This window comes from Pipistrellus kuhlii, unplaced genomic scaffold (genome assembly GCF_014108245.1).
Source record: "Pipistrellus kuhlii isolate mPipKuh1 unplaced genomic scaffold, mPipKuh1.p scaffold_m20_p_8, whole genome shotgun sequence".
NCBI classification, from domain to species: Eukaryota; Metazoa; Chordata; class Mammalia; order Chiroptera; family Vespertilionidae; genus Pipistrellus; species Pipistrellus kuhlii.
Window position 1 is genome coordinate 47339890 of NW_023425584.1, and position 13440 is coordinate 47353329.

The window sequence follows — 13440 nt, forward strand, 5'->3', positions numbered from 1 at the left end:
CTTTACTGTGGCTACCTGTGAGTAGAAAAACAACCTTGTTTTAAAACCTATATCTTATAATTAAATTACATGGTCATTATAACCTTGTTATAAGAAATTAATTTGTACAAATTTATTTTATTGTCCAATTCAATAAGAATGGCAAAGGAAAGTAAATTTTCTAGGATCCAATGTAAGAGCTTATAGAATTAAATGTTTATTTTACCAATTACACGATCACAAATAGGATACCTGCTGCTGGAGGAGGCTCTGAGTAGCCAAGGACAGATGCTTGCTCCCAGCAATGGCCCCAAATGCGGAGACCTTACCGGAGGTCACAGAACAAGGTAACGGTTTGCTAAATGTTTTAAGCTAGCTACAGAGCTCTAAAGAAGGAATAATAAATGTTTAAAAAAAATCAAGATTGTGGGCAGGTGTCCTTTTCTCCCATCCAAGTACTAACCAGGCCCGACCCTGCTTAGCTTCCGAGATCAGACGAGATCGGGCGAGTTCAGGGTGTTATGGCCATAGACCAGGTGTCCTTTTCTATAGCTATCTGTAAAGCATATTGTCACTAACTAAAAACAACAACAACGAGAATATGGTGATTGATAAAACTTGTGTTGCACAATCTTATACCTTCATTTAACTAACTCTTCCTCTATCTTTTTCTCAATTGTCCTGACATTTTGTAAGAATTCACAATTTGATTTATAAGGAAAAAGAGCAGATGAATTGGAGACCTTACCTGTCCGATAATGAGAGGAACCACGACCGTCACAGAAAGCTGAGAAAAAATAGATGTAAAAGGCACCGAAGAGGATGAGCCGAGCTGTTAAACAAAAATATAAGAGGGGTTAGAGTTACTTGGAACAAGTGAGCAAACAGTGCTGTTAGATAAATCATGCAATAAGATAATTCTTTCATAATGCACCTAAAATTTGGTAGCTATATTCAAAGAGCAAGTGAAGTTATTTTTAAAAATTTAACACAAAATAGACTCCTAAGTAGTTTAGAATACAATTTTTATTGGGACACTAAGTTTGAGGACAAACAATAATATTGTTTTACAATGAACTGAGATAGCTTATTATGAAATTCAATTCTGAAAAATAAAGCAATTCTCTGTTCATAGTGTCTATAATTGTATGGATGATATTTTACCTATAATCATAGTTTATGTAATTATCATATCACCTATCACCTACCTAAAACAAACAAAAGTATATCTTACTCTCTTATCAAGGTGATAGTTTTAGATATGAAAATAAAATATTTTCTAACTTTCTTACTCCTTCAAAACAAAAGCAATGAGTCTTTAATTTGTTTCTTACACAAAGTCTAGCAAATGGGAAATCCTGAACATGACTTATTTTTCAACTTAAAATGTCAGTATACCTCTCCCAAATGTGTATGTCTTAGCATTGTTCATAATTCCTATTTTTTAACCCTTCCTCACTTTTTGGCTCTTTCTTTGCTAATTGCTGCATTCTCAGTTTCATAAGAGCCAGCAGCACAAGATGAAGTTTGTCTACAAACACAGTGGCACCCTCACATTAGCCTTAACTACCAAAAACTGCTGTCTTCCTATGAACTTGGATGCTTTTCAAACCTCCTTCAGGTTTTCAAACCTGACAAAATACTAACCTGTTCCATAGATATTTATCTCTCTCATAACTCCCTTCTGCATCTCATTCACTCAAACCATCACTAATGAGTTCCTTGGCCCTTGGAACTTGCAGTCACCCTCCCACTGCAGATCAAACCTCAATTTCCATAGTTACCTACATTTAGTTAAACTTGGAAATACCTTTTGGAAAAATCATTTTTGTAAAATACATTGAAATGGTGATGACTGAGCGCATAGAATGTTAACTAAAATAAAATCCTTAGATCAATGAAGTCGGTAAGTAGCCCAGGATGAAATGGGAGATTCTGTGTGTGAACTGAAACCTTTCTCCACCCTGGAGTAGTTCTGTACCCTATCGCCAGCCCAATTTAGATGCATTCAAAAGGCCAAGAATTTATGTCCTGTCCATTGGTGCTGGCACTCATTCAACACTATCTTCAACACTGGCCACTGGCCAAAGGCCACTGGTTTAACTCATAAGTTGTAGCCCTTTCCTCCTTACCGAGACACACTAACGAAATGAAGAGAGGGAAACAGGAGACGTGGAACTGGTGAGGAGCAGATAGGATTCCTGAGGTAGCAAATACTACATGGCTGTTAGAGGTTTCTATTAATGCAAAGCTGGAGTAGTAAAATCTAATTTCAGACTATTTCAGAGCAGCAATGTCCTAGAGGCACAAGGTACTTAAAAAATATATTCTCTTCAAAAATATCAATTGTTAGGATACCCCTGGGGCAAGGATTGAAATAAAGAAAAACATATCTTACAGGAAATTGAAGCACTAGATGAACAGAAAAATACACTTTAAAGAACAAAGTTTTTGAGTTCAAAACATCCAACTCAATGATCTATCCTTAGGTTTACAATGTTTGGAGACAGCCAGTAGTAGTCACGGTAATAATAACTATCTATTAAAAGGTGATGATTCTTGTCTGGAAGCTCATGGATGATCTTACACGGCCCTGCTCCTCTTTCTATCTCAACTTTATAAGTCAATACTTTCAAGGTATTTTAATAAATAACCATATCACAAGCGATCGTCCCTCTGCCATCCCTATGCTTAACCCAGTAACTGGCACAGAGAATGCATTTGTGGATGAATAAACTTGTGCAGAACAAAGAAATGAAGTAATGGGCAAACATGACGTGCTAAAAAATGGCAGACTCTTATTCAAAACCATATCCATTTTTCCTAAAGTTAAACAAACACAAAACTTAAGTATAGTAGTATATAAAAATATTATCATGTGGTATTATAAAACTTACATAGTATTTTTTCTCTGTTTATCACTAGTAACACAACTAATTCATATGTGCACCTAGACACAAAGGTCATACAGTCATGAAGATAGCTATGTGAAGAAGGATGTGAATGTGTGTGTGTGTCTGTGTGACTGTGTCTCTGTGAATGTGTGCATTTCTGTGTGTCTGTGAATGTGAATGCATATGTGTCTATGAGTGTGTGTCTGTGTGAATGTGTCTAAGGGTGTGTATCTGTGAGAGTGTGTGTGTCTCTGTGTGAATGAGTGTAAATGTGTGTCTCGCTGTGAGTGTGTCTGTATGAGTGTGTCTCTGTGGGAGTGTGTGTGTCTGCGTGAGTGTGTGAGCAGAGTTCTCTGCCCTCAGCTATCCCCGCCTCCTCCTTAGATCCTTAATGCTGCTCCAGAGGAGAAGACCTAAACTTGACAGATCTTAACCCTGGGAGAGACTTGTAGTCCCATTCCATTCCCTCTTCTTAAGTATGTGAAAACTGAGGTTTCTAATCGCTGCTTTAAGATATGAAATTGGCTATGCTTCTAAAACACATTCCAGCCACCCTTCAGCCAAATCTGCTCCCTAACAACAGCTCTCCCACACTGGAAAGGCTGTTTGCTTAGCCATAGAGTATTCCTGCACAGCAATAAACTCAGAGATCACATGGAGAAAAGAGTAAAATTCTGGCTTCATTACTAAGTTAATTTGGAGGGTTACTTGGCAGAAAAAAGGTTCCCCACCCCTGATCTAAAAGGTCAAATTTGGCATAAGAGAAGTAAAAGAAAATCCATCTCAACTTCTGTTTTAAGAATGCCATGTATTCTAACTTCCATTCATCATTTGCTCGGTCAGTGTTTGGAAGCTTCCTGCTCCTTGGAGACAGTGGAGAGGGCTACTGGGTGAGGGACGGTTGCCATGGTCTCCAGGTCCCTCTGTCCTCTGCGGTGCCTGTGATCTTAGATGCATTAGATGAGGAACACGGGTTAGAGCCGCTCTCCTCAGAGGCCTTGTCAGATCAGAGGCCAGAGCAAGATAGCCAGAGATGTCATTAACGGGTTACACAAAGCCAGGCCGGGTCCGCGGGGATGCTGGGAGGCAATCCCGCCGGAGGGCTCCCTTAGAAGTGGCTGAGAGGAAGGGAACCTCAGTGCGGGGCTCTAATTTGGCACAAAACCTATTGTAGCTTTCGAATTGGCCGCCAGACGGGTTTTGGGTCAGTGTGGAGACGCAGGGGGCCCTTAGGGACGTTTCTGACTCTGTGAAGCATGCCTGGCATCCAGAAGAAAGAAGAGTGAGTGCTGGCACAGGGCGGCTCCTGAGAGCATGCCTGGAAGAGCCGGAGACCCAGCCGTTCTGCATGCAGAGCTGACCTTAACTAAAGCAGAAGGAAGCTCGCTGTCTGGGGTACTCAGCTCATCACACTTTAATGAGGAACCTGCCATGGCTTCTGTCGTGTGGACAAGTGTGTTTATGAGAAGCATCCATAATTCGCACTGGGATAGACTTACAGGTTCAGAAAGACTTTGTTTGGTCAAGCAAGTGCTCTGGGCCTCACTGAGCTACGGAGGTAGCACAGCTTTAATGGTGACCTACCTCCTGCTGCCAACCTGTGTGCTTCAAGACACAGTGCCTTAAACAACCCGGTCATCGGTTAATTTCTTTCTGGAATATAGTGCTGTGAAGCAGAAACTCACAAGGAGGTTTGTTGATTTGTTTTAATATCTTATGCTGAAAAGAAGTGATTCAGTGAAAATCAAACATGTGGGATTTAGGAGCTTTGTGTTCATTCAAGCAGTTCCTGGTGTCACCTGTGAGCCAGGGCACGCCCTAGGTGCTGGGGATCAGCCGTGCTCTGAGGACAAACCCTTCCCCTCCAGTTTCAAAAGTTGAGTTTTGAGTAAGGTCCACCCTTCATCTGCCTATGAATGTCCTCCCCTCCTCACTGAGAACCAGAAGAGACCTCAGCTCTTCCTAAGACTCAGTTCAAGCATTTCTTCTTTAGGAATCCTTTCCAAACCCTCTCCCCAAAATGCAGATGTGGCTACCCCTCCTTTGGGGCTCTGTGTGTCCACTGGACCTCTCAGCACCCTCGGTTGCTGTCTGTCAGTCCCAGGAGTCTGTGTGCTCCCTGAAAGCCAGGGACAGGGTCTTACTCAAGTTCACATTCCCCGTGCCCAGCAGAGTGGCTATGTTTTTACATCTGGGGCACTGGTTCTTACACTAGCACACCAGAAGCATCCTTTGAGTTTTTTAAAACGGAGACTGCTTGGCCCCACCTTCAGAACATCTGGGGAAGAGCAAAGGCTGGTGCTGCAGAGCTGGGGTTCCAACTCTGAGAACCACTAATCCAGTACATAGCAGGTGCTTAACGAATGACCAGCATACATAGGTAGAAAAAGAGGCCTAGCAACGTTTTCTCTCTTCCTGTCCTTCCAACTTCTGGTATGTTACAGGGCCCTGCTGAATTCACAGGCCCAGGCAAGGATCGGTGGGCTGGCCTCCCACCCAATTGTCTTAATTACACAAATGGCAGCAAGACTGTGCATGTTCTATGTGCCAGACACTGCTCTGAATGCTCAATGTGTGTTGAATAATTTAATACAGCAACTCCCCAAGGTAGGTCTTATCGGTACCCCAATTTTCATGAGGTAAGAGTGGCACAGAACAGACTTGGTTAAGGTCACCAAAGCTAAAAGTGTCAGAGACAGAATCCAAACCGATAAGTGTCGCTCCACAGTCTCTAACTTCATCCTACACTCTACTGCATGTTAGTTACAGAGGGTAAGGAGCAGTGGAAAGGGTAAGGGAGCAGGAGTGGGCTCCCCCTTCCAGCCCCTGTGAGAGAAGGAAGGGAAGTGCATTAGTATGTTGGGGGCTGGGGATTGGGGGCTGGGGCTACATGGAGGTGGGGAACTGAAGGCAGGCAGAAGCAAGAAGAGGAGGAAAAGAAAAAAAAACTGGGTGTGTGTGGAGGCGCTCGATCCACAGGGGTAGATGGTACAGCCTTTTCAATTGGGGTTCCCAAATTCAACCACAGCGTCCAGAAAATTATTTGAGTGATATTTTCTCACTGCTCTCACGATTATATAAGACTAATTCCAGGGGAGCTTCAATCCACCGTTAATCCAGCACATACAATGATGTGTTCTGGGCATTAGGACTTGAACTTGGCAGGAAAAGGCTGAATGGAAGCAGGGTTGGCTGCTATCAATCCATCCAATTCAGAAGCTATTTAATTTGGAAAGAATCTGGGGGTCCAGTCAGTAAAATATTATGGGGCCAAACTAAGAAGACACAGAAAGACAAACAAGTACCGATTCTTGACGGAAGGAGGGTGACTGTCCGTAAAATCATACTTATCAAGCTCCAGTTAGAAAACAGATGGTGCGTTTTAAATCTCTCCTGTAAGTGAGCTGACCTGTAAATTGTCATTAATGCACCAGGTCTTCCCTTGCTCTGCTGTGTAATCAGCCTTTTATCTCCTACCAGGGAAATCCATTAGCCACAGGCGTCTCCACTACGTGTGCCTCTTCTCAGCTATTAAAACATTATTGCATTAAATAATTCACCCTTGATGACTGGTCTTCGCTTTCATTAGCACCACATTCAGGGGAAAATAAGGATATATATTTATAGTGTATACAATGGAATGACGGATGGTAAATCTCTTTTTGCGAGGAAATGGGAAAGACGCTGCTTGAGACAGAATAGGTCTTGTTCGCTTCCTGTCCAGTGCCCACCCTTACCCTGCCCATCACCCATCACCATGGAGCCCAGTCCTGGGCGAAGGGGAAGAAGGAAGGAACTTGTTTACTATCGCATCTAACTGTCTAGTGCCCACAGACGGACGGACTCTCCCATACCTCTCTCCTTTCCGTTACAGAGAGAAGCCGACAGCAGTGTCCCTGGTCCCAGCCCCCAATCCCTTCTAGGTTTCCATCTTCCCCCAGAAACTCCAGTTGAGCCTTTCTTTCACCCAGCTGCTCCTTCTCTCCAGGGACACAACGATGACATTGATTACTTCCACACACAGAGGAGTTAAGTGTACACCAGCTGACAGGCTCCGTGTCAAACTGGCTTTTATTTCTATTAAAATTAAGAACATGATTGTGAAGAATGTGGCTGATTCTGATTCAGCTGCCCGTATCAAACTAGAGCTGGGTCACTACCTGGAAGGCATGAATTTAGTTGGGGAAGGGCCTTTTTTACTCCAGGTGCATGGTGTGTCCTGTTCTGGGAAGGAACGAGCAAAACAGGCTTCAACTGATGTTCAAAGACAAAAAATATGTAAAAACATGTCTTGTTGGTATAGGCTAATGTAAAACCTAAAATGAAAAGATTACCTTCCATAACTGAAGGCCCCAATGTACAACGGTTACTCAAACCACACAGACATTTTAGTGGGATGCACCCAAATGAATGGTAAATTGGCATATCACAGTGCACAGAGGAATGCTGTGGGGAGACAGGCTTTGGGGACCTGGAGGGCTGGGGGCAGAGAATCTCAGAAGCACCCAGAAACAATCTTTGCTTCTAATCCCCGGACCACAGGATCTGGTCTTGTCAGTATTAGTTTGGTTCAGGAACCGAAGTGCCTACTGCTGCTAACCAAACAGTCCCTTAAACTGAGCAGATGCTGAAGCTCCCCCAGAAGAGCGCTCTGAGTGTGGGGACCCTCAGCAAGGGTGGTGCAAGGACACAGAGTCCTCCTCATGCTGTGCAGAGCAGACCCCGCCTGCTCAGGGAGGCCAGCAGCTGGTGTTGGGAGGAGCTAGGGGCAGGGAAAGTGTGGCGGAGACAGCGCTGTGCCTGAGCTCACCCAGTCTCTGTCTCCCTCCCTTCAGTGCAGCCTGAGAAGTCCCAGACCAGCAGGGGAGCTGGCCTCTGTGGTGGTTTTCCTTAAAGGAGAAGGGAGTATATCAATGTCACTTCTAGCTAGAGCATTTGGAAATGGTGTATCAGGTGCTCCTCCTGGCTCTTTAGGGTTCAAAAGTCTGGGGGTCTGAGGGAGAGCCCTGGCAGGGATTTTTATTAAAGACTCCGGATTATTTAGCTTCAAAAAGTTCTCCCTGTGTGAGAACCACCTCTGTGCGATTTACACACACAGTCAGAAGATAAGCTACTCTTGGGTTCAAGAGAATATTGGTCCTCACTTGCTTTAGAAACATTTACGGGAGTAAAACATCTAGGCCAATTAAATGGATAGCTTCTCTTTAAGTGTTTTGTTATCATTTCATACATGTGATTATCAATTATGCAATGAACATGGGGAACATATGACAAAAAATAGACTATTCTATAAGACAGTAATGGCTGTACTCATTGTTTCTATTGATGGATCAGAAGTTGAAGAATTATTTTTTTTTACCACAGATAGCCGTTTACTAAGAAAGCTAATATGACTGCAGCCTCAAGGCCAGGCCTGGATTTCTCTCCCTGACCCCGACCTCTCTCTTCCATGAACTCCTATGCAACTCAGTCTGAGTAACACAGCGAAGTGGCTAATTTTCCCTCTAAATGTCTTCACCATTTTTTATTCTTATTTACCCAAATAAACTTTAAGTTTGTTCAAGGTAATAATTATGCCTTGTTCTTATTTAGTCTTTCATGTGTTACCCAGAATAAAAATATTCAAGAAGTAGCAATTGAGTGCTGATCATGTCTTAAAACCACTGCCTCCTGGGAGGCTTGCTGTGTATCACCTGGAAGGGGCCCTCGGGGAGGCAGACTCTTGACTGAAAACGCTTGTGCTCTTTAGTTGTACAGTCTAAACCCAGTTATAATAACTCTTTGAATCTAAGTTTTCTCATATAAAGTGAGGATAATACCTACCTCTAAAGGTAGCCATGCTCTTGACACGGGGTTATGTAATAAATTCTCACTATATCTACTCAATAAGAATTATTCTACCTCTCTCCCTCCCATTACTATGGATGAACTCTGTGTTTAGGAGGCCATACTCTCCCTTTGTGAATGAGAACACACCCCCTTTCAAGATATGATTTTTAAAAAAGACAATTAATTTCCAGGTGTTGTTTTAGTTTCTTCTGTAACATTAGAGGCCTGGTGCACAAAATTCATGCACTTGAGGAGGGAGGGAGGGGAGTCCCTGAGCCCAGCCTGTGCCCTCGCATAGTCGGAAATTCTTAGTGCTCCCAGTTGAGTGTCTGCCCCCTGATGGTCAGTGCTCATCATAGTGACCAGTTGTTCTGCTGTTCGGTAGATTTGCATATTAGCCTTTTATTATATAGGATAACACCACAAACTGGATAAACAGAAATATATTGTTTCACAGTTCTGGAAGCTATTAAGTCTGAGATCAATGAGGTTGTGCTTCCTGTGAAATCTGTAGGGGAGGATCCTTCCTCATTTTATCTTGCTTCTGAAGTTTGCCAGCAACTTTTGGTGTTCCTAGAGTTGTAGACCCAACACTCCTTCTCTGCTTCCACCTGATGTGCATTCTCCCTGTGTGCCTCTGGCTCCCCTTCCTATAAGGACACCAGTCATATGGCAGTAAGGGCCCACCCTACAGCAATATAACTTCACTAATTACATCTACAATAAGCCTATCTTCATATAAGGTCACATTCTGGGGTACTGTGGGTTAGGTCACATTCTGGGGTACCATGGGTTTGATCTTCAACACATCTTTTTGAGGGATACTACTTAACCCATAACAGGGATGTTGATGAGAACAACAACACTACATCTTTTATGGAACATGATCGTATTTTAAGTTGCTCAGGTTTTTTCCTGCTCAGGAAATGAGGCCTGGTAACCCAAGTGTTTAAGCAATGCCCACTGTTTGTAAATTGCATGACAACCTAAAGTGACAAAAGTGCTATATACTGTGCATGGGAGTTAAAGTCATAGAACATAAAAGTGTCTATCAATGTTGGGTGATGATGTCTGTGCCAACCTATTGGGACAGCCCAAGTGGCTCAGGGGGAAACATTACACTTTTAAGTTCAGGATCTTGGGATTTCTTTCGCTATTCTTGTTGCTCTTTTATTTTAAAATGTAGAACCAACCTAAGCTCACAAGTCTGTGGGTCCAAGAAGGGGGGAAACTTGCAATAGTATGATGCCATAATATTAATCCATGGAGAAAATCTCCATGGTATGGAGATGGGAAGGAGAGGGGAAAAGGACTCCTCTGGTTCTTTAATCATGAGCCAAAACGGGGCCCCAGAGATTCCAGCCTCTGAGATACTCAAAAGTGCTACCCTAGGTCTCAGCCCTCTAGCTGTGGCTATGACTTCTCCCGGATTTTCTTAAGAGTCACATGAGTCAGAGATGCCACTCTTTATTTCTTCTGAAGTGGAGAAAGCCTGGGCTACATGGCCATTTGCTGTACAGTTACCAGATACCTGGCTCTGTGGCTCTGTACTAGTCCCCTGGCCCACTGCAGTGGGACTGCAGACTGGCCCATGCTGTGTATGCAGGGGATGCTCCTGGCACGCTGTGACCCTGTTTCAGAAACAACACCAAGGGATGAACCCAGGCCCTCACATCTGGTGAGCAGGTAGGTACGTGCCAAGTCTTGTATTTCAAACAAATGCAAATCAATATTCACTTCAGTTTCAAGTGGACTCACTGCAAATTCTGAACTGGTGAAGTCCAAATGAATGAGGCTTGTTATGCCCAGAGAAGTAATCTAATTATTGGACGCCCCTAACCTGGTCAGAAGGAAGCTAGCATTTCAGAAGAGAAGGAAAGGGAAGGGAAGGCTGGGCCTTCGTACTTAAAGGTAATAATGTCTTTCATGAATGATGCAGAATCCAACTGTTTAGTAGTATCTCTCCCTCTCCACTTCCTGCACAGCTTGTAGGAAATGAAGTCCCTCACTCTATTACTCTAATTGAATTCCAACTTGGGTAATTACCCTATAATTAAATAAATTTTCCCCATAGTTTTAATTCACTGACAAACAGTGCTAGTTAAACAGCTACAATTCACTCCCAGAAACACACCCCCTCCATTGCAGTGATCAGTAGAGTGATTTATATTTGGGAGATGTGTGTATGAAAAATGCACAGTTCATAAAATATTTTAGGTATCACTCATGATTACATATGCTTTTCTCAGCATGAGATAACATTAATTTCTATTATAATTTTTCATCTAATTTCTCATATGCTTAGTACAAAAAGAAATAAGACAGCTAATTAGCATTTCTTATTTTCTGTACAATTTTTGTTTAGTTAACCAGTAGCTTATATATATTTTTTTCTAAAGCACAATTCAGTATTCCTGGGAGGCACAATGGGGTAGGTAATATTGCTTCCCATTCTACAGATGAAGAAATTGAGGCAGTATTCCCCAAAGTGGGGAAGCTGGTTGTCAGCCTTGGAACCTAAGCAGTCTCTGGTTCTGGACTCAAGGCTCTTTCTATCAAATTCTGGGTTACTAGCAATCACTTTGGTTTTACTAATGAAAAACTAAAGAGTGGTTCATTTGTGACCTATGTCACAGGCCACTAATTTCTAATAATTCATGGCTTTTCCAGGAGTTGGAGGCTTAATAACTGGGCCCTGACACTGGCCTTGGATCATGAGGCTTCAGAGACCCTTTGGGTCCACATGTTATTACTTGGTACTGCTCAAATGGGAGAACAGTTCAAAATGCGATGCAAAGTCATGCAAAATGATTCAAATTTCAATTCTATTTTAATGGCCTTTCTTCAAGGTTTGTAGATGGCTTTTAATAAAAGATATTAAAGACAACATCAAAATACTCACAAAAAGCAGCAGTAGCAGGGGTGTTATAACAATGCCCTGAAAGAAATAAAAGAGATGATGATCATTTATCAGCATAGAAATCAGCACACTTTCATTGCCATTTTAAACTCTGATGCATGGAAATGCTTATCCTTTAATAAAACCTAGGAGATAAAGAAGAGGGAGCCCCAATCTTGGCTCTCTCCACCATTATGCCGTAGCATCTCTGTGATAATTATTTGTGTCTGGCATCTTTAAGACCACAACCACCAATCTTCCTTAAACTCGTCTTCCTTTGCAAAACTTAAGTTGCCTTCCACGTTGCATGTGTATCACTCGGGTGGAAGTTGGAAAGCTTCCTCACTCCTAGGCTTTCAGCTCTAACTCAGATAAAGTGCCTCTTTGCAATGGAAGACAGGTGGTTTAGTCCCAGTTGGGGTTCTCTCCTGAGCAAAGACTGAGTCAGTTGTGATGAATGAGACGCCATGATTTTGTAATGTGAACTGATGTCCCCTAGGAAATGAGCTGGGATCTCAGAACTCATTTCGCTTGATTAGACTCCATGTCTCCATGGTGGAAGGCAAGTCTTTCATCTAATTCGGCCACACAGGACCACCTCCGTCCCTCGGCCTCCCCTAAGCAGGAAGGAGCAAAAGATTTGTTTTCTGAGATGACAAGGAACAGTTTGAGGCTGTTGTCGATGAGGCAGGATACAAACTTTTAGGTTTCTTGTAGATAAATCTTTTAAACCAGGTATTTGAGTTGGGAGTGAACTGACAGGTTTCAGTAGAAAGCAGGAGATTACTATTCACCCCTTAGTTCTTCCTTTATCTCTCCACACCTCACTATGATTTATAAAACAAAACACATTTCATATTTTTATTAATGAATTCTACTTGGAACTTTGTGATCCCAAAGAGTCTGTGTGCATGTGTGTGAGAAAGGGAGACAGGCACACGGACAGAGAGTATATTCTGCCCAAAATCTATGGATGGTACTGCTTCATTACTTTTGAGAAAGAAACCCTTTAGGAAGACCTTTTGTCATTAGTTACTACAAGCTTTTGGACGTGACCTCAAGAGGGACTGGCCTATCTCATGTGAACATTACTATCATGACTTTCATAGGCGTATACTCATGTGATTATTCACACATATGCCTATTTTATTGTTAAACTAGAGGCCTGGTGCATCAAAATTCATGCATTGGAGGGGGGGGTCCCTCAGCCCGGCCTGCCCCATCTTGCAGTGAAGGAGACACTCGCATCACATCTCTACTGTTGCCACTGCCAGCAGAGCAAGCCTCAGCCGGCCCTGGTTACCTGAGCCTTGGGCGGCCCAGGGTGGCTGGGTACCTGCCATCTGAGGCTTGCCTGCGCCCTGGGCAGCTGAGAGGCTGAGGGACCTGGGGGATTCCAGAGGCAGGCGCATAAAGTGGCTGGACCTGCCTGGGGGTGGGCCTGACTGTGAGGGCTGAGGGGACTGGGTGCCACCATCTTGTGGCTGTGGGCGCCGCCATCTTTAGGGCGTGGTGGTCAATTAGTATATTCCCTCCTTATTGGCTGTGGGTGCCGCCACATTTGTGAGGGCGTAGTGGTCAACTAGTACATTAGATAGGATAATAGAACACATGCTTCTTGATTGTGCAAACTTTTGCAATGGACAATGGAATATAGCATTTTAATTTATGTTATATTTTTAACCTATTTACTAAAACATATATTGTGGCTTATCAACTCCATTAGTGTCTATGAAACAAATTCTCATTGACACATTTAGGAGAGCTACATGTGCAAAATAATTTATAAGAGCTATTGTCTTTTGATGATGTGGAATATATTCAGACATTAGTAGGAAT

General features: G+C 42.9%; 1 protein-coding gene across 5 annotated transcripts in view; it reads right to left on the reverse strand.

Annotated features, from left to right (window-relative positions):
- SLC10A7 (solute carrier family 10 member 7) overlaps positions 1 to 13440 on the reverse strand; it is a 189001-nt gene that overhangs the window by 38950 nt on the left and 136611 nt on the right. For all 5 annotated transcript variants that reach the window (XM_045576284.1, XM_036423867.2, XM_036423866.2 and 2 more), the window contains 2 exons: positions 11605 to 11640; positions 728 to 811 (listed from right to left, as the gene is read on the reverse strand). In XM_045576284.1, coding sequence (XP_045432240.1) covers positions 728 to 811; positions 11605 to 11640 — 120 coding nt within the window. The remainder of the gene's footprint in view (positions 1 to 727; positions 812 to 11604; positions 11641 to 13440) is intronic.